The sequence below is a fragment of the Geotrypetes seraphini genome, chromosome 10, assembly GCF_902459505.1.
Source record: "Geotrypetes seraphini chromosome 10, aGeoSer1.1, whole genome shotgun sequence".
Lineage (NCBI taxonomy): Eukaryota > Metazoa > Chordata > Amphibia > Gymnophiona > Dermophiidae > Geotrypetes > Geotrypetes seraphini.
The window spans coordinates 75,590,892-75,613,420 of NC_047093.1; the positions used below are offsets into that span (position 1 = coordinate 75,590,892).

General features: G+C 42.9%; 1 protein-coding gene across 11 annotated transcripts in view; it reads right to left on the reverse strand.

Annotated features, from left to right (window-relative positions):
* Positions 1-22,529, reverse strand: part of ADGRD2 (adhesion G protein-coupled receptor D2) — a 408,458-nt gene that overhangs the window by 58,851 nt on the left and 327,078 nt on the right. For 10 of the 11 annotated variants that reach the window (XR_004540974.1, XM_033962424.1, XM_033962423.1 and 7 more), the window contains 2 exons: positions 5,382-5,423; positions 2,539-2,592 (listed from right to left, as the gene is read on the reverse strand). The exons of the other annotated variant lie outside the window; for it this stretch is intronic. Coding sequence is in view for 9 of the 10 variants with exons in the window: in XM_033962424.1 (XP_033818315.1) it covers positions 2,539-2,592; positions 5,382-5,423 (96 nt within the window). In the remaining variant the exon portion in view is untranslated. The remainder of the gene's footprint in view (positions 1-2,538; positions 2,593-5,381; positions 5,424-22,529) is intronic. 11 annotated transcript variants of the gene reach the window in all.

The window sequence follows — 22,529 nt, forward strand, 5'->3', positions numbered from 1 at the left end:
TAGATCATAAACTGAAGCTGAACTCGGAGAAAACAAAATTTCTACCACTTGAAAAGTCCATAACAGAATTTGAGTTAAACACCACCAAATACACCATACAGCCATCCCTAAAAATCCTTGGAGTATCGATAGACAGATGCTGTACAATGCAAGTCCAAATCAACAAAATCACCCAAAAAGCTTTTTTCACCATGCGCAACCTGCATAAAATCAGAAAATTCTTTGACAAAGACCACTACAAGATCATAGTCCAATCCCTTGTCCTAGGACTAGTGGACTATTGCAACATTCTCTACTTACCATGCCCCTTAAACTTGATAAAGCAGCTACAGACCATCCAAAATACAGCCCTTAGATTGATTTATTCTCTTGGAAAATTTGACCATATCACCAATGCCTTCCTAGACTCACACTGGATACCAATACGAGCCCGAATTCAATTCAAATTCTACTGTTTATTATTCAAGGCAATAAATGGAATTGCGCCCACCTACCTGAACAATCGCCGAAACCGAAACTTCACACCCAGACTAAGGAGAACACAGATCCCATTCTCCTACCCACCACTCAAGGGCATTCAACGCAAGAAGATATATGATGACCTCCTAGCAACGCAGGCGGCGAAGCTAGACCCCCTCCATCTCTATTCTGTTGACAACCACATGTGACCTTAAATCTTTTCGAAAAGAAATCAAAACTCTGTTATTCAAATAAACTTTCCTGTCCGCTTATCCCCCTCCTCCCTAACATCCCCCTCCCTGCTTACCCCACCATATAACCAACCCTAATCTCCTCCCTCCCCACAAGTTTCCTCAAATGTCCCCCCTTCCTTAAATTTACCCTCTTAGCCTCCACTTCCTTAAATTCTCCCTCTTAGCCTCCACTATGTATCTAAACCTTTCTCTTATTCTAGCATCTCTATGTATCTTTCCTTAAAATTTGTAACTTCCTGGAAATGTCCAGCCATCTTCAATTGTAATCCGCTTAGAACTGCAAGGTACAGGCGGAATAGAAGTCTCTAATGTAATGTAATGTATTTCAACAGCTCTTGGCCAACGATGGCCAGTGTTTTGTTCAAACTTTCACAGGGCCAGCAGTTGCTCTTTTTGTTGCAGTCTTTTTGTCTACAGCCTGCTTGTCAGATACATGAACATTATTTTTATAGGATCAATTTTCTTAAAAAGTATTTTTGTATAAGAATTAGTCACATGGAAGGAATTTTGGAATGTTTTTTATGCCGATGATGAAAGAGTGGTTTAGCTTTGAAGCTAACAAATAGTTGTGTTGCTCTTTGAGGCTTTTTCCTTCCATATTTTGTATAATCTATATGCTGTTATAGAGAGACCTATAGAATATGCATGTATTTTTTTAATGACTTTTTGAGTTCTCCATAATACCTTTTCATTTTTTGATATAGTACAGTTTATGTTAAATGGATATTGTGTCAACATTTTGATTACTTCTCTGTACATATTCTGTGTATTGCCTTGGGTGAATCTCTTAGAAAAAAAATAGCTTATACACCCAAATAACCTGAAAGATGACAAAGTTGATATTTTTTCTGCAAATATAGTGTGAGTCTATAATTTAAACTAGTGTATCTCAACCTGTGTGCCTCCTGAGATTTCAGGTGTGCTGCGGTACACTGGGAAGGAGGAGTGGCGCTAGTGCCAGTTGACTGCCTACAGGACATACCTCGTGGTGAGAGGCACATTCTGTAGGCAATCAGTAGGCGCCAGCACCTATCCTTCTCTCTGGCCCTCTTCCCTTCTGGCACCCCCCACTGGTGTCTCAGGGCCCGTCTGGAGGGCCTTCACATACACGCAGACATCGACATGATTTTGTCACGCATGCTGTGATGTCATCACGGTGATACCCACGCACTTCTAGGTGCCTCGAGCCACGGCCACTATCGAGAAAGTTTGCGGGACACTGAGATCTAAACCAAGCATCTCCAAACTTGAGGGCCACAGCCCAGTGGCTCTCCTTCCTGCTTTCCGCGTTTGCCAATGACGCAACTTCCTGTTTCCGCCCGGGTGGATTGCGGCAGAGGCAGACACGGAAAGCAGGAAGGGGAGCCACGGGCAGGTAAACAGAAGGTAAAGGGCCATCGGACAGGAGAGAAGGCTGGGAACATGCTGGGCCAAGGGGACTCCCCAGAGTCTTGGGACCGGGCCGTGAGAAGGGAAGTTCCCAGACCATGACTCCCAGGCCGGGAACACCCCTCTCATGGCTTGCACGTGGGGGAACATTAATAAAAATATTTTTTTACATTGCTGGTGGGGGGAGGGGGGTTAAAAATAATAGCAGGAGTGTCAAAAAACAATGGGCCCCGTGTGTCACATACCCTAGGTACACCACAGCCCATTCAGATTTTCAGGATTTCCACAATGAATATGCCCAAGATCTTTTTGCATACAACAGATGAAATAAATGCAAACAGATATCATATACATCCATTATAGAAATCCTGAAAACTAGACTGGTTTTGGCACTCAAGACCTGAGCTTGGAGACCCCAGTCTAAACCATCACTTACCGTAAAAGAGAGAGCTTTCTTCTTTTCTTTCATCTGCTGTATGGCATTCCTTACCTAGAATATAGAAGCATGAAAAAGCACACGGAGGGCAATTCTCAAAGCAAGGAAAAAGCATTTTACCAGCATAAACTGTGAAAACTTGTCACCCTGTGTGTGATTAAAAGTATGGATACAGTTCCACAGTGCTTGTATATTTATCTGCATTTGGGGGGAGGACGGTGTTCCCCACGGTAGGTTTAGGTCAGGGACTGAAAAACCATTATATTTTGCATTTTTGAAAGTTTGCGCCATGATATGATCTGATAAAAAGTGGCTGTGCAAAAATAGTGGTACTTTATTCAAAGAAATATGTAGGAAGCACACACTTTGATGTTGAAAACTATTGCAAAGTTCAGGATTAAAAAGCAGCCATAGACTTACTTGGCAGCTCTTCAGGCACTCTAAAACTGACTCCCTTGAAAGAAAACAAACTTGGATATTTAAAATCATTGCTCTGAATTCTGGCACTTGCTCTGCTGGTGTTCTTTTTCTGGTAAATGTGTGCATGTGTCTACAACAGTATATCGCAAACTGTGTGCCCCGAGATGCCAGCGAGGAGAAGCGCTGGCTGACTGTTTATAGGACGTGCCTCTGGCGACAAAAGGCACATCCCGTAGTCAGTCCGCCGGCGCCTGACCTTTCCGCCTCGTCGGCGCCTCTGCCCCTTCTCCTCACCTCTCCCCACCAGCGGTAATAGGAGGCTCAGGGCTGTGGCGGAGGACATCTGCACGTGCGTGGATGTTGACGCGATGAGGTCGCCTGCTTCGTGTCGACATCTGCATATTTCCGGGTGCCCTCCAGCCGCAGCCCCGAGATTAGTGTTCTAGCAGCTTAAAAAGTTTTCGACACACTGGTCTACAGCATTCTTCCAGTTACTGCGCACAATACACGCCAGTTGTGCCAACTGCAGCAGCATTGGGAACATATCCACTCTGTACCAGGAGAGGCAGTGTATTCACAACTCACAGGTCAGCACTTGGCTGCTGATTTCATGGGGATAAAGGCGGCAAAAATCTCATATCCATAGCAGCAAACGTTAGAAGGAACTTTGTGCCGCTCCCTCCCCCGTCCAGCAATTGGTCTTCTTTTCAGAAAATTCACAATAAATAATCGTGAGCTCCCTTTGCATGAATTGGGTCTCTGGAACAGATATCTGCACATATTGGAGTTTTCCTGAAAAGTCCTGTTAAGAGGACTGAATGGAGGAACCTCTGATTTCAAATGAAGGTTTATGACTAGCTTATTTTGTTGTACTGGGATTCATGGTTATGGAACTTTTGCTGGTACCTCCAGTGCACTAGCGAGAATTTAGGCCTTAGGCCCAGATTCTGTAAATGGCGACATTATTGACAGCTGTCTTAAAAATTGCCGTCAAACATGTGTCAATCATGCAACAACGCCGTTTACAGAATCGCAGCTACGTGGAAGATAAATGCCGGAAATGTAGGCCAGGGTTTTAAAGACTTACATTTCCGGCACCTATCTTCGATGGGGAATTGCATGCACGGAGGTGCTCTACGATGCCTAATGCCATTTCTGGTGTTAACCACGCCTACAATGGGGTCAGGTGTCGTAAAGCGCCTCTGTGGATGGGATATCAGCAGCCTTCTTGGAGGCGCCCTTAGGTACCCTCCATTTTTTTAAAAAAATTACATTTTAATTGGTTTTTAATCAGCACATCCAATTAGTACACTGATTATGCCAATTAAAACCAATTAATTTAGGCAGTGGTAGGGCTCCTACCACCACCTAACTTACAGCGCACTATCGAGAATTTGGGTCTTAGTAAAAATGCATCACTCTGACAGGTCCAGGGGAAAAAAAATCAACTTATCCAAATGCACGGGTATTCATCACAATGCAGAAATATTTAAGTTTTCATTTACCCCCTCCCCCCCCCTTTACAAAACCATAGCATGGATTTTGGTGCCAGCCAAGGCGGTAACAGCTCTGACACTCAAAGGAATTCTATGAGCGTCAGAGTTAATATTGCCATGGCCAGCACTAAGGGTATGTAAAAGGACAGGTTAGATTGCTTTGTTAGGATTATAGCTACATGTGCCTGCCCACATTTTATTCAATTGTGTGAGTTAGGTGGTCATATTATTATGAAATAGAGAATGACAGTGACAGAATTTATCAACATTCCTGTCCCCACGTGCCATTCTTTAATGTCTATCTCAACCTCAGTCCTCCTACATCAGTGGTTGTGCCCATTCGTACCCTGATATCCCTCTCTCCTTACAGAATGACATGGGGATGGTTTCCAGCAGTCATCCGCAGGGACAGGAACAGTGATGAATTCTGTCACCGTGTCATTCCCTGTTATGAAACCAAGCTTAATTGTTGCTCAGTTGCCATTCTGGTTTCCTGTTAGATTAGAACACGCAGAAAAAGTTTGGGGCCAGGTTTAATGCACCTTATTTATTCCCCATCTTTCCTATAGGAGCTCAGAGTGAATTTCAATGAATATGAGAAATTAAAATACCATATAACACCAAACTGAAGACAAATATCTTTTCCCTTACAACCAATTCTCTCATCAGGAATTTTAGTGAAATCATACCTTCTGATTCAGACAGTTTTGCTTGTGATACATTGCAATTTACAGCTCAAAGATTAAGTATGCCCCCTCCGCCAACACAATAACCTTATTCAGAAAGGACTTCATCTTATTTTGTGTCTGTATGGAAACCCTTTATCAAATAATACCCAATTGAGTGTACTGTCTAAAAAGGTCTTTCCCCACTTATTACAGATAACATATTTTAAGTACAAATAAAATATAAAAAAATTCTACCTACCTCACTATTATAAATTGCATAAACCAGGAATATATAAAGTCCCTGAAAAACATATTGAAATGATTGGTGAATAGAACACAATTTGTTGGTTTTTTTTTTTTTTTGTAGGATTACCTGAAAATACAGAAAAGTAAAATTAAATTCAACATTTTGATAATATAGCAGAATGTGAGATTTGAAGATGTCTCGAATAGACTACAGAGTGATAAGAAATTAATGCCTGCTATATAATCCCTCTCAAGAAGTCTTGGAAATAAAATTGTTGTAGGTTGTACAATATCTTAGCAGATCACCCAAACAAGATGTGATACATGAACTATCAGGTTCTTATATCATTTTTTCCTTAAATGTTCACCTTATTTGGTTGTTCTTGTTAATAGTGCTTGCCATCTACGAAGACTTTCGTTTCTCCCCCAGATCTAATATAGCTATTAACCTATATTGAAACAAAATCTAAGAATAGGCTTTTATTCTCATTCTGTATCTAGGGAGCAAGAAAAAAAAAAAAAATCAGGACCCTTTTACAAAGCCATGGTAGCAATGGTGTCTCGGTAAATGCACTGAAGTCCACAGAAATTGAATGAGCTTTGATGCATTTACCGCGGTAGCATTGCTACCATGGCTTTTTCAAAGGGGGCTTAAATTAGGTCCTGAATTTCAAAGACAGGCTCTGAAGGCCTATCTGATAGAAGATCTTTGTAATGTTTACTCTTAGGCCTTTCTATACAACCTCTAACTCAATGGGCATGGTAAACGGTTATAAATTTGTGTTGGGTCTATGGAGAGTGATAAAAAGGCACTGTTGTACAACATTAGCAATAATCCTGAGATCAAATGCCAAAGATGCATTATATCATCTCTTCCATGTCAAAAGCACCATCTGTATTGATATAGCTGAATTAGCCTGACACATCTAATTAATCACAATTGTCAATATATGTACTCCAGAAAGAATAATCATACAACAAAAGAAAGCTAGCAAGATTATTAGATCCATATTTATATTTTATAAGCCACGGAATAATATTTTTGCCATCATATTGGATGTGAAAATGCTACAATGTGATATTTCTAATTCAACAAATAGGAATTGTGGGCACATCTGGCTACCAGTAGCCTGCAGAGACAGCATTACAGTTGATGAATTATTATTTGGGGGTATCACTCGGCATTGCATTTTTGGTAGCTATCATAGTCATTTTCTTTATGTTACAAAGCAATACCATAATGAACAAATGGTACCAGGGAACAAAATGGGTCAGAAAAAACATTATTTTAAGACTTTTCAGTTTTATCTTATTTAAACACTGAGTACACATGTGTGGTGCTTTTTTTTTTAATCAGTTCACCACTTTGGACGCTTCAGCTCTGAATTGTTCGGGTCTATGATTCATTGACATTGAATGCCCTTCCTCAGTTCATTAGAATAGAAAAAGACCTTGTAACATTTAAGAAATTTTTAAAAACTTATTTATTTCATGATGCATTTAACTAACAACTATTTCAAGGACACTTTCTTTAATTGTGCTTTGGCCTCACAACCCCTTACCTTTTGTACTTACCCTTTTTTCTTAACCCAAGAATGTAACTTTTTTAATTTTTTCCTTCCATTTCAAGTATGTATTATTTTTATTTTATTATTGTTAGAACATTGATATCTTTGTTAGAACATTGATATCTTTGTTTTCTTATTTGAAAATGTACATCGCTTAGTAATACTAATAGGCGATCCATCAAATGTTTAATAAACTTAATAATAAAACTTAATATTATTGAATCGATACAGTATACCGTGGACTTTTCAACCATTTTCACCAAAGCCATTCAGACTCCCAATGCAGGCTATTGAGCTGAAACACAGGCCTGTGTTAAGTCAGTAAGAAGTGCACAAGAACCAATAAATTTAAGGGGAGAGGGATTTGATATACCATTTGGACATGATGTATTAAGCGGTTTACAATCAGGTACTCAAGCATTTTCCCTATCTGTCCCAGCGGTGACCCATCAAATGCGTGCAGGACATTGGTGCACCAACAATTCTGCCCCAACGTTTTTGCGCAGGACAAATGTGCGATGCCCCCTATGCCTTCCTGTTTGTGCTTTGAGGGGGAGTTTTGGGGGGAAACCCCAACACACTCATGCTTCCATTGAGGGATATGTGTGGGGAACCCCCCACTACACTTTAAAATCATGCTCTCCTCTCGAAGCTTTCCCTTTTCCGCTCTGAGGGGGGGAGGGACCTCCCCCACTACAATCAAGCTCTCTTTCAGGGGGATGCCGACGGGCTTGATTGCCGCTAACCCCCCACACACACACTACACTTTCAATTGCACCCTGAAAATCCAGCTCCCTTCATGCGCGCACTTGTCGGTGTGCACATTTGATGGAGCAGAATTGTCAGGGCGCAATTGTTCCATGCGTTATTGACGGTGTACTTTTCCAGCAGGCTCACAGTCTATCTAATGTACCTGGGGCAGTGGAGGATTAAATAACTTGCAGAGGGTCACAAGAGGCAGCGCAGGGTTTGAACCCACACCCGTAGGTGCCGAAACTGTGGCTCTAACCTCTGCTGTTGCTTTTTTATTTAATGTTTGCTGTAGAGTTTTGGTTCTTCTGTTTTTGGACCCCTCAGAAAGAGTTCAACACATATTGCTCGTCCTTTGAAAACAAACAAATAAACAAAAAAAAACATCCAAACTTGGTAATAGAGATAGGTTTTGAGATGCATATTTACTTAGCTATGTTAAATGAGCAAGGCCCACTGAATTTTTTAAAAAATACTTTATTTATAACACTGCTCAAAATAAACAGAAAGTACAACACATTGGTGCACACACAGGAGCACCTCACAACCCAGAGCTACCTGCCCAATGTATTACAGTGAAAAGCAGGGCAGAATTAATTCTTCGAGTGCCCCTAGGCACACAAGTACACTGGGCACCCCTGGCCCTGCCCCGCTCCCACCCCGCCCATGTCCCGCCCCCATTTATCTGTTTTCTTCAGCAACTCTTTGCATCTGCCAGTCCACCCCTCCAATGTCACTTATTCAGGTTGGTTAATGGCGATGCCGGAGGAGGGCGGTGTTGTCGATCTCTTGGGAGAGGGGCTCAGCGCTGCCGATCTTTCCTGGGGTGGCCCAGCGCTGCCGATCTCTCCCAGGGGGGCCCATGTTGCCAAGGGAAAAAAACAAACAAACCGAGTCCTCTGTTTCATCGGGCCCCCCTGACAACTTCGGGCTCTAGGCACATGCTTACTTGGCCTATTGGTTAATCCGGCCCTGGTGAAAAGTCAAAATTTATGATAAGGAATTAAAGATTCTTCCATAGATTGAATAACTGAGAAAAGAATGATTAGCACACATTTTCCCTTGGACTGTATGAGGCAGGTTTTTTCTTCAGAACCCTGATTAGCAAAACTAAGATTGGTTCCACTGCATTGCTCCTTTTTTATGTTAACATTTATTGAGTTCTTGATATTCCACCTTAACCAATGTTTGGACCAAAGCAGTATATGAATATAGGGGATATGATAGAGACGTACAAGATCATGAAGGGCATAGAGTAGAGAGGGACAGATTCTTCAAACTTTCAAATAATAAAAGAACAAGAGGACATTCAGAAAAGTTGAGAGGGGACAGATTCAAAACGAATGCTAGGAAGTTCTTCTTTACCCAACGTGTGGTGGACACCTGGAATGCGCTTCCAGAGAGCGTAAAAGGGCAGAGCACGATACTGGGGTTCAAGAAAGGATTGGACAATTTCCTGCTGGAAAAGGGGATAGAGGGGTATAGATAGAGGATTACTGCACAGGTCCTGGACCTGTTGGGCCACCGCGTGAACGGACTGCTGGCACGATGGACTTCAGGTCTGACTCAGCAGAGGCATTGCTTATGTTCTTATGTTCTTATCAAAATTAAAATTGGATTGAAAAGAAAGACAACTGACAGGAAAGATATCCACACATAGCATGACAATATCCTTATAGCAAGAAAATGAAACCAAAAAAACATAACGTACCAAAACATATGATCAGAGTAATACTACATACGAGGGTGAATCAAAAAATTAAAGGCAATTGCTAAATTACATAATAATAGGAACAGAGCTAGCAAAATGCAACATTTGTACTCATGCATTGCCTGTTGGATAGTTGTTCCATGCACAATGCAGCACTTAAAAATTTCAATAAAATTTCATGGAAAAAAAAAGCACTTGGCCTTTAGTCAGTGGCAGCCGTGAGGTCAGAAACATTGATGCTCCATTCAAGATCACACCATCAAAGAATAACGTGCAGTAGTGCGCTTTTGATCTAGCTAGGTACTTGGGACCTAGGTTGGCTACTGTTGGAAACAGGATGCTGGGCTTGATAGACCTTCAGTCTGTCCCAGTGTTTCAATTTTTATGTTCAAAATGTAAGCCGGTTCCTGTCTGAGAAACTCACTTTTAAATATAGACGAGGGTTTCTCTTTGTAGCCAGGAAACAGATGTACATTTAAAATAAAATTTCAACCAAAAAATAACAGATGAAAACAAAATAAATATTAAAAGAATAGTTTAATCGTTATCAATACTTGTCCCAAAATAGTTTATTTTTTATCAATACTTGTCCCATAATTTTCCTCACTAATTTCCGCAGACAGGATTTTTCAGCAGCAAAACAAGTGAGTATCCAGTCCTTTTTTTTTTTTTTTTTTAATTTTAATTCTTTATTTATATTTTGAATATATTATCAAGAATAAACTTCTTGTACAGAATATGATTAAGTCAACATAACATAAAACAAATGAAGTAACATTTATATAACAAAATTGCTATTTACTCAATCAAAATTAAAGTCCCAAAATTTGAGATCCAAGATGTTCCTGAGTGAGAAACTATTTAAAAGAAAAAGAAAAATTCAAGTTACAAATTAGGCGGTCAGATGAGAATGGACCAAGAGTCCTTTTATTCCTCCGTTGGGATCCGTTGAGTACCTTTCTTCCTCTTCTGGCCTGGAACAGCTTCTTCCACAATACCTATTCCCTAGCTAAAAAAAAAACTAAAGGAAGCAAAACCCTACACATCCCTATTTGGTGACAAAAAAACCCCCAAAAAAACAATAAACACTGTGGCCACTAGCTACCTAAATAAATCCAAGAATAATTGAAATTTCCCTGAGCTTACCACCCACAAAAATATCTTGACCCTTAAATTTATAATCAAAGTTTAAATTAAATATTCATTTAAATCAAGATTTTATTCCAATAAAACCTATTCCAAAGTATAATTGAATCCCTTGAATTAACAGAATACATCAATATTTCCTCTGCATAAATTCTTACCCAAAACAAAATACTCTATACTTCTCCCTCCGTATCCATGGTTTCCATGGTTTCCACGGTTTATTCGCAATTTTCTCGACCGCTGACTCCGCCCCCAAATTACATCATCATTAAAGTATTTTTCATTTTACTGTACCATACTGAACCAATAAAACATTTTATTGCTTTACCATTAACTCTAAAAATCGCTGCATATAAACTTTCTCGCACAAATTCGCTGCTTCCATGCTTCCCGGTGTGCACTGAGAAAAACACTGCTTCCCAGCATCCATAGAGAGAAAGGCTTCTTCCCAGCATGCCTGCCCAGAAATCGCTGGTTGCCTGCCCTGATATTGCTGCTTGCTTGCCTGCCCTGAAATCGCTGCTTGCCTGCCCAGAAATCGCTGTAGAAAAGATATTTGCGGTTCCAATAATAAAAACGGAAGGCTTTTTCTAAAAACCGTGAATAACATTTAAAAAGTTATTCGCAATTTTTCCGTATTAGCACCTATGGTCCGCTCACATCCCCCGCGAATACGGAGGGAGAAGTGTATATCCTTTATCCTAGCAATAGCTGGAGAAAAAAAAAATTATTTGTTACAACTTTAATTATAGATGAGCTCCGTGCTTTGCCTCCAAAATGACACAAACCCCCTCTTTTACAAAGGTGCAGTAAGCTTTTTAGCACGCGCTAAACGCTAATGTGTGCATGTTATCCTATGGATGCATTAGCAGTTAGCACACGTGGTGATTTAGCGTGCGCTAAATCTGCACTAAAACGCTTAGTGCGCGCCTTTGTAAAAAAGGGCCAAAGTTTCTGTATGACAAAATACAATCAAATACAGTTTCTATCTCAAAACAGCTTCTATCACAAAACAGCTTTTTAAAAGTTGTTTTCTAACCATCAACAACTACAACGAACCTGTCATTCCATCTGCTAACCACCCAACTCTCTCCAACTGCTCTTCTTGGCAGTTTTAGAACTCCCCAGCATTGCTCACTTCCTGGAGATTGCTGTGCTGTCCAGAATTCTTTTTTTTTTTTTTTTTAATTCTTTATTCATTTTCAAATTTACAATAAGTGTAACAATATATCCAAACAAATTAACAATAAATGTAACACTTAATAATCATCAATGGTACAAATAATATGCTCTTATCTCTCACCCTTCCCACCCTTTCTTATCATATAATCAATTTTAAAAGTGACACGTACAGCTCAAAATTCTTAAACCTACAGGAATACCCTTTTTAAAAAATTTTATTTATAACCTTGGTTACATTATGTTCTCTGGGCAGAGCGAGTGAAACCAATCAAAGTGACATAATCAAGCTTGAGAAATGGGCATCGACATGGCAAATGAAGTTCAACGTATAAGTGTAAACTGATGCATGTTGGTAACAAAAATCTCATGCACAAATACAGGATGTCCGGGACAGTACTTGGAGAGACCTCTTAGGAAAGAGACTTGGGAGTTCTGATTGACAAGTCGATGAAGCCTTCTGCACAATGTGCGGCGGTGGCAAAAAGGGCAAACAGAATGCTAGGAATGATTAAGAAGGGGATCACAAACAGATCGGAGAGGGTTATCATGCCGCTGTACCGGGCCATGGTGTGCCCTCACCTGGAGTACTGTGTCCAGCACTGGTCGCCGTACACAAAGTACACGGTACTACTCGAAAGGGACCAGAGAAGAGCAACTAAAATGGTTAAGGGGCTGGAGGAGTTGCCGTACAGTGAGTGATTGGAGAAACTGGGCCTCTTCTCCCTTGAAAAAAGGATACTGAGAGGGGACTTGATCGAAACGTTCAAAATACTGAAGGGAATAGACTTAGTAGATAAAGACAGACTGTTCACCCTCTCCAAGGTAGGGAGAACGAGAGGGCACTCTCTAAAGTTAAAAGGGGATAGATTCCGTACAAATGTAAGGAAGTTCTTCTTCACACAGAGAGTGGTAGAGAACTGGAATGCTCTTCCGGAATCTGTTATAGGGGAAAACACCCTCCAGGGATTCAAGACAAAGTTGGACAAGTTCCTGCTAAACTGGAATGTACGCAGGTGAGGCTGGACTCATTTAGAGCACTGGTCTTTGACCTGAGGGCCGCTGCGTGAGCTGACTGCTTAGCAGGATGGACCACTGGTCTGACCCAGCGGCAATTTTTATTTTCTTATGAAAGGTTTATGAGTGTGTAAAAAGGTTTAAAGCAAAAAGAACATGTGTAACCGACGAAGGTTGTTCTGATCGCCCATCAACATAACGCACACAAGAGCACATTGACAGGGCGGATGCTTGGGTTTGAACATCTTCCACATCCTCCTTACAATCTGGCGTCTAGCAATTATCATATCTCCAGTCCACTGAAGGAGACGCATTGAAGCCTGCAGATTCACCTCTGATGATGATGTTAAAGAAACGGTGCTCACCTGGCTTCAAGAGCAGTCGAAAAACTTCTCTGCAGGAATACAGAAGCTAGTTGAACGATACAACAAATGTGTCATCTTCCACTATGTGGAAAAGTTATATGTTCAGTTGCTCACAGTTACTTCTATTAAAGCCGTTAAATGTATTTTGCCTTTACTTTTTGATTTACCCTCACATTTTCTACTTTCTAATTCTTTTCTACTTTCTAAGCCATTTTATAACTATTATTGCTTCATTCCTTTATGCCATTCACCAAATACCAGATGGAAATAATACTTATGCAACTTATTTACCATATTTACTTATTTACTTATTTACATATTATGCAACTTATTTACATATTTATATAAATACCATAGAACAGCAAGGGAGAAAAACAATACAAACAACAAAAGATATTACATATCTAAAGACCAACATAGTAAGATCATGTTAGTAAGCTGCAAGCATAATAGAGCCAGCCAAACAAAGTAAAGGCCTTGCTAAATAAGTGTTCCTACAACTGTTTCTGAACATAAGAACATAAGAAGTTGCCCCCGCTGAGTCAGACAAGAGGTCCATCTTGCTCAGCGGTCTGCTCCCGCGGCGGCCCATCAGGCCTAGTGCCTGAACAGTGGTCCCTGATTAATTTTGTAATTTACCTCTAATCCCATCCCTATAATCTACCTTTACTCTTATCTGTACCCCTCAATCCCTTTGTCTTCCAAGAACCTATCCAAAGCTTCTTTGAACCCCTGTAGCGTGCTCCTGTTTATCACATCCTCTGGTAGCACGTTCCATGTATCCACCACTCTCTGTGTGAAAAAGAACTTCCTGGCGTTTGTTCTAAACCTCTCCCCTTTCAATTTCTCTGAGTGCCCCCTTGTACTTATTGATCCCCTTAATTTGAAAAATCTGTCCCTGTCTATTTTTTCTATGCCCTTCATGATCTTGAAGGTTTCTATCATGTCTCCTCTAAGTCTCCGCTTTTCTAGGGAGAAAAGCCCTAGCTTTTTCAGTCTGTCAGTATATGAGAGGTCCTCCATGCCCTTTATTAGCTTAGTTGCTCTTCTCTGGACCCTCTCAAGTACCTCCATGTCCTTCTTGAGGTACGGCGACCAGAACTGAACACAGTACTCCAGGTGCGGGCGCACCATAGCACGATACAGTGGCAGGATGACTTCCTTTGTCCTGGTCGTGATACCTTTCTTAATGATACCCAACATTCTGTTTGCTTTCCTTGAGGCCGTGGCACACTGCGCCGACGCCTTCAATGTTGTGTCTACCATCACTCCCAGGTCTCTTTCAAGGTCGCTCACCCCTAGCGCTGATCCCCCCATTTTCTAAGTGAACATTGGGGTTTTTTTCCCTATATGCATGACCTTGCATTTCCCTATGTTGAAACTCATTTGCCACTTTTTGGCCCATTTTTCCAGTGTTGTCAGATCTTTTTGGAGATCTTCACAGTCCTCCCTGTTATTGACCTTGCGATATAGTTTGGTGTCATCCGCAAATTTAATAACCTCACATTTTGTTCCTGCTTCCAGGTCGTTAATGAATATATTGAATAGGAGCGGTCCCAGCACCGACCCCTGTGGAACTCCGCTCGTGACCCATTGCCAGTCTGAGTAATGTCCCTTTACTCCAACCCTCTGTTTCCTGTCCGCCAGCCAGTTTTTGATCCATCGGTGGACCTCCCCTTGCACCCCATGGTTCCATAGCTTCCTTAGTAGTCTTTCGTGTGGCACCTTGTCGAAGGCTTTTTGGAAGTCAAGGTAAATGATATCTATGGATTCCCCTTTATCCACCTGGCTGGTTACCCCCTCAAAGAAGTATAATAAGTTCATGAGGCATGACCTGCCCTTGCAGAAGCCATGCTGGCTCGACTTTAGCTGCCCATAGTTGTCGATGTGTTCCCAGATGCTGTCTTTAATCAGTGCTTCCATCATCTTTCCCGGGACCGAGGTCAAGCTCACCGGCCTGTAGTTTCCTGGGTCTCCCCTTGAGCCCTAGTCCCCTAATTCTATAAATCTGTGTGAAAACTTGTGCACACAAATTATAAAATACTGTTAGTTATGCACATAACTAAATACAGGTAGTCGTCGACTTATGACCTATGTCCTATGCAATGCGACATGCAACCATTTGACTTTACAACGCATTTCTCCAGCCCATACTAATTACAGTACTGTACTAACTACTTTTTACCCCTCTCCGTGTACCTTTTCCTTGGTGGTCCAGCAGTGCATCCTGCCTGAGCCCATACTGCCGATGTCAGAAGCCAGCAGCGTACCTGGGCTGGCATGTGCAGGAGCGAGCTTTTAGAACTCCTGCCCCGCCCCGCAGTGCCACGAGAACCACAAGTCCCTTGAGAACTTACGGCAGTGTTTCAGTCAGCAGCGCAGGGTGGGCAGGGAGTTTTATAACCTCGCTCCTGCGCGTGCCGGCCCGGGTACACTGCTGGCTTCTGACATCGGCAGAGGGGCTCAGGCAGGATACACCGCTGGACCACCAGGGGAAAGGTACTCGGGGAGGGGTAAAAAGTAGTTAGTACTGTACTAACATAGGCCGACTTACGAGCAAATCAACTTATGACCTATCAGTCGGAACCGATTGCAGTCATAAGTCAATGACTACCTGTACAATAATTAGCTGCTGACTGATTGATGTTAACAACCAATACCTGGCTATAATTGGTGTTGATTGGTTCTAAGGAGCACTAATTTGCAATTACACACATAACCGCTCTTAGGGCTAGATACACAAAACAATGTAGTTAAGACCGTGTGAATCACTGTTGGCCGATTTTTTGGCCGATTCTGGAATAGTGATTGATGCACCAACAAACCTCCAAGCGGTGAGCAGCATCGGGAGAGGAGAAGGAGAGTAGCAGGAGAAACAGGAAGGAGAAAGGGAGACTAAGGCGGTAAAAGGGCACTAACCCAACCTTCGGGGATCTGTTTAAGCAAGGTAGAGAGGAGCAGGAAGCTAGGGGCAGGGCGAGAGTAAGCTCCGCCCACCCCCACTGTGTCAGCAGAAGCATCGGCCGGACTCCCTCTTAAAAGGGGAGGAGCCAACGGTGTGCAGCCGTTAGGCACGCAGCGAAGGCGAGCGGCAAAGGCGCTCACCTTAGCAAGAGCGCCTTTGCGAAGGGCCTTGAGAAGGGCCGAGCAAGGACAGACAAGGACTCCAGAACACCAGAGAACAGCAGGAAGGCAAGGAAGAAGCGAGCACACACGTAAGGAGAGCACATACACAAGAACATACACAAAAGAAAATACACAATAAGACACACACAAGACAGGGAAGGATAAAGAAGCGGCAGGCTCCAGGGACAAGAAAAAGGCCCAAGAGAGGACAACCGACCCACAATCGGAAAGCGACAGAAGAAGTAGGCAAGAAAGAGCTAAGCACAGGAGAGAGCACATGCACGTACGCAAAAGACAGAAGAGAGAGCACCTAGTGGACTGAAAAGAAAGAGAAATGGAAGCAGCAGGAACCCGGAGGAGCTTCCCAGTGTACTGCACGGAGTGTCATATGTACGACTACCTCCCCTCGGGAAGGCAGGCATACGTATGCAGTCGGTGTCAGGAACTGGAAAGCCTGAAGAAGGAAGTCAGTCAACTACAGTGCAGGGTTCAGGAGCTGGAGGGACTCTACATCTCAGAAGAACCGTTCAAGACAGCTGAAGACTCCACAAGAGAGAGCCACATCGAGGAGCAAGTAAGGGAGCTCAAGAGATTCATCGAGGAGGCCTACAGGAAGGTGGAAGAAAGGATCATCAGCAGCACTGGAGTGAGGAAGCTGCGCCCACATGAGATGGAGGACAGGAACCAACAGACGGAAGATAGGAACCAACAGACACAAGGATGAAGGACTTCATGGAAGAATCGAGCAAGCAGAGGGGGCGAAGACTCGCCGGTACCCTGAAAGAGAAGTACTGAACCACACCGAGGATACAGACTTGAGACCAGGGAGGAAGCTGAAGAAGGGGAAATCTGCAGTCATAGTGGGAGACTCAATCCGGAGAGAAGTGGACAGTCACGTAGCAGGAGGGAGAGAAGATCGGCTAGTGACCTGTCTCCCAGGAGCAAGAACGAAGGACATCATCGACAGAATCGAGAGGATCCTGGAAGGAGCAGAAACAGAAGAGACAGCAGTGATAATCCACGTTGGAACAAACGATGTCAACAGGAGAGATTACAGCAGGACTACGCTAACTGAACAGTTCAAGATCCTAGGAAGGAAACTGAAGCTGAGGACACAGAAGATAGCATTCTCAGAGATTCTGCCAGTACCGAGGGCAGACGTGAAGAGACAGAGCTAAAAGCAATAAATGCATGGTTGAGGAGATGGTGCGAAGAAGAGGGATTCCACTTTGTGAGGAACTGGACAACTTTTTGGGGGAAGAACAAGTTCTTCAGGAGGGATGGACTACACCTGAGCACGGCAGGAACGAGACTACTAGCAAACAACGTCAAGAGAGAAATAGAGCAAGCTTTAAACTAAGAAGAAGGGGAAAGCCGACAGTTGACCTGACGTTGACGTTTCGGACAAGAGTATCCAAAGAAGATACTGAGTGGGAAAAATACTGGGAACAAGCAAAAGATGAATAACAGGAGTCCAAGGAACAAGAGAAACTGACGAACAATAAGAAGAGCAAACAGAAAGAGCTAGAGGAACTGGAGAAATTGAGAAATCAGGTTGCGGACGAAAAAGGTGCGCCAAAAAGTGAGGAAGAAAGGAATAGAAATCAGGGACTGGCAGCTCAAAAAGCGATTGGCAAGAGGAGTAAATCACAAGAAAAACCAGCAGGGAAAAGAAAAGACCAGGACTTAAATTGCTTGTACGTAAATGCCAGGAGCCTAAAGACAAAATGGGAGAACTAGAACTCACAGTCAAAAAAGAGGACCTAGACATCATTGAAATCACGGAAACATGGTGGAATGAGAATAACAAATGGGACATAGTACTGCCAGGGTACAAACTCTATAGAAGAGACAGGACTCACAAGAAGGGTGGAGGAATAGCACTATACATAAAAGACACCATTCACTCATCCAGAATGGATATGGAAACAAAGGCGGAAGGATTGGAATCATTATGGGTTAAATTACCAGGAAGGAATGGTTTTGACATAAAATTGGGACTGTACTATCGTCCGCCTGGACAAACGGAAGCAAACGACAAAGAACTGGCAGCAGAATTGAGGCGGGAATGCAAAAACGGGAATGTGATAGTAATGGGGGATTTTAACTACCCTGGGATAGACTGGAGTATTGGAAACTCGAACTGTGCGAGGGAAACAGAATTCCTAGAGGCTGTGAGGCTTTATGGATCAGCTCGTCAAGGAACCAATGAGAGGAAATGCCACTCTCGACCTAATCCTCAACCGGCTAGGGGGACTTGCAAAGGAAGTGGAAGTAGTAGGACCACTAGGAAACAGCGATCACAACATGATCAAGTACAAATTAGAAGTAGGTACAGCAAAAGGGAAGAGAACCACAGTGACAACGTTCAACTTCAAGAAAGGGAACTATGATGCTATGAGAGCAATGGTAAGGAAAAAACTCAGAAACAGCTCAAAGAAAACAGAAACCGTAGAGCAAGCCTGGTCTCTATTCAAGGGCACAGTGCAAGAAGCGCAACATATGTACATCCCCAGATTTAGAAAAGGGTGCAAAAAAAACCAAACAAAAGACCCCACATGGATAAACAATGAAGTGAAGAATGCGATAGGAGACAAGAAAAAATCATTCCGGAAATGGAAAAAGGACCAAACTGGGGCGAACTGGAAGGAACACAGGAAACACCAAAGAGAATGTCATCGAGTGGTTAGGTGAGCGAAAAGGGAATACGAAGAGAGGCTAACCGGGGAGGCAAAAAACTTCAAATCGTTCTTCAGATATGTTAAAGGGAAGCAACCGGCGAGGGAGGAAGTAGGACCGTTGGATGATGGAGACAGAAAGGGAGTGATAAAGGAGGAAAAAGAGGTAGCTGATAGGTTAAACAAGTTCTTCTCGTCAGTCTTCACAAGTGAGGACACATCCAGTGTACCAGAACCCGAAGAGATCTTCAGTAGAGACCAGGAAGAAAAACTGTCGACAATAGGATGTCCTCCAACAGATAGATAGATTGAAAAGCGACAAATCACCAGGCCCGGATGGAATACACCCAAGAACTAAGAAATGAAATAGCGGAAATACTCCAAGTTTGCAACCTATCCTTGAAAACTGGCGAGGTCCTGGAGGACTGGAAGACAGCAAATGTTACACCTATCTTTAAAAAGGGATCAAGAGGTGACCCGGGAAACTACAGGCCGGTAAGTTTGACATCGGTTCCGGGCAAGATGGTAGAAGCACTGATAAAGGACAGCATCTGTGAGCACATTGAAAGAAATGGACTAATGAAAGAGAGCCAACATGACTTCTGCAAAGGAAGATCATGCCTAACAAACTTACTGCACTTCTTTAAAGGGGTAAACAGCCAGATAGACAAAGGGGAACCCATAGACATCATTTATCTCGACTTCCAAAAGGCTTTTGACAAGGTACCCCATGAGCGGCTACTTAGGAAGCTGTGGAACCATGGGGTGGAAGGGGACGTACACAAATGGGTTAAACACTGGTTGGCAGGCAGGAAGCAAAGGGTTGGAATGAAGGGCCACTACTCAGACTGGAGGAGGGTCACGAGCAGAGTTCTGCAGGGGTCGGTACTTGGACCGCTGCTGTTCAATGTATTTATTAATGACCTAGAAACGGGGACGAAATGTGAAGTTATAAAATTTGCGGATGACACTAAACTCTGTAGCAGGGTTAGAACTGTGGATGAATGTGAGGATCTACAAAGGGACCTGAACAAACTGGAGGAGTGGGCAAATAAATGGCAGATGAGCTTCAATGTAGGGAAATGCAAGGTCATGCATATAGAGAAAAAGAACCCGATGTTCAGCTACCAAATGGGGGGATTAGTACTAGAGGGAAGTAACCTTGAAAAAGACTTGGGTGTGCTGGTGGACACAACAATGAAGTCAACAGCACAATGCGCAGCAGCCTCAAAGAAGGCAAACAGAATGTTGGGTATTATTAAGAAGGGTATTACAACCAGAACGAAGGAAGTCATCATGCCGCTGTATCGCACGATGGTGCAACCGCATCTGGAATACTGTGTTCAATATTGGTCGCTGTACCTAATGAAGGACATGGAGATACTTGAGAGGGTTCAGAGAAGAGTGACAAGAATGATAAAAGGTATGGAAAACCTTTTATACGCTGAGAGGCTAGAAAGGCTGGGGCTCTTCACCCTGGAAAAGCGGAGACTCAGAGGAGACATGATAGAGACTTACAAGATCATGAAAGGCATAGAGAAGGTGGAAAGGGACAGATTCTTCAGCCTATTGGGAACTACAAGAACAAGGGGGTACTCAGAGAAATTGAAAGGGGACAGGTTTAGAACCAATGCTAGGAAATTTTTCTTCACTTAGAGGGTGGTGGACACCTGGAATGTGCTTCCGAAAGCTGTGATAAAACAGAGTACATTAAGAGGATTCAAAGAGGGATTGGACAAGTTCCTGAAGGATATGGCAATTGAGGGATATAGATAGAGGTAAAGATTGGTTCATAAAAGGGTATAGATAGAAGAATAATGAGGATTGTAAGGTTTTAGCCAAAGGATCACTTACAGGTCACGGACCTGATGGGCCGCCGCAGGAGCGGACTGCTGGGTGCGATGGACCCCTGGTCTGACCCAGAGGAGGCAACTTCTTATGTTCTTAAATTCTGTGCATGGAGGTTCGTGGTAATCCCCATCCAATCAATCACTCTGAGAGCAACTAACACATGTATAGAGCCGGTTTGGGGAATCCCTAACAGCAGAGTGACAAAGGAAGACCCTCAGCTATTGGGACTTTTTCTTTTTTTTTATGGCACAGATATGTTTATGTTACACATGCACAATAGCTGCCTCATTAAAAAAAAAAATGCTGTACCAACCCCCCTAGATGGCAGCCCTCCCCAAAGACACTCCTCCCCCCCCAGGAACCAGCACCGAGAAAACTCCACACCCGTGGCAGCAAAAATTGGCAGGAGAGATGACCCACCCCCTTCTCAACGAGAGAAAATTGACAGGAGGGGTGCACACTTTGTGAGAAATTGAGAGCAGGAGAGATGCTTGGTCCCTCCTGCTCTGAGGCCTGCCAGTCCAAAATTATGGGCCTTCCCCCCAGAGCAGAAGGGACTGAGCATCTCTCCTGCTCTCAACTTCTCACAAAGGTACAGTGGAGGAGGGTTTGGGGGTGGGGTGGGAAAAGATACAGGGAAACATCCAGTGGCAGGAGGGAGTGGGTATCCCCTCCTGACTCTTTGGGAGGGGGAAGGGGGAGCGGATAGTTCAGGGGGCGCCTGACATAGGGCACCTGTTGGCAGGAAGGAGTGAGTATCCCTCATGCCATATTTTTGTTTGCATGGAGGGTCACCATGGCAGGAACTATTGGTAAGACACGTAAGCGACTGGTCTTCACCAGTCACTTTTTTTGGATCGCTAAATGTGTCGGGGGGATTTTTGTGCATCATGAAGTGATGTTAGAGCATCAGTTACTCAGTTAGTTTACATGGCATTTCAATATTAATGAACTTATTTGCATAGCTGGATTGGAGAATGGGTGTTCATGCAGAAAACTACAGTGAGCCATTTCCTCCATCGGATTGGCAAATGTGATAGTCGTTAAACCAGTCAAAACCGTTTTAGCGACAATCGTTAGATGATCGCTGACTAGTGCATCTAGAGGCCTTAGTCAGAATTCTGCAAATTAAATGTGCAAAATCCATATAATGCATCTGCAAGAGGGCATGGATCTGGGCGAGGCATGCCTAGCACTTACGCACATGGGTTTTAAAATACTAACCATTACACACCTAACTGCCATTAAACTGGCATAGATATTCACGCCTTAAGTTAGATGTACCATTAAGAATTTATTCTAGTATTCTATACTAGCAGTTATACACTGATCTGGGAAACTATGGGGTCCTTTTATCAAGCCGCGCTAGCGGGGTTAGCGCGTCGGACATTTCATCATGCGCTAACCCCCGCGGTCAGCTAAACAACTAACGCCTGCTCAATGCAGGCATTAGCGGCTAGCACGGCAGGCGGTTTAACGCGCATTAAACCCCTACCGCAGATTGATAAAAGGACCCCTATATTAAATGTTCCACATTCATATGTTTTGCTCCTAAGTTTTTCAAATCTATATTCCACATCAGAAAACAAGAAACATTTTTTGTCTCTTTCTTAATCAACTGTCATACCTAGAGTGCAGAAGTTTAAGTGAATGAAATCGACGACTGTCCATGCTCAAGAAAGATTTTTAAAAATGCAGAAATCAACTCTGGTTTTATGCTCAGTGAGGCAATATTAACATTTCTAAAATGTGTTTGCCATCTAGTGGCAA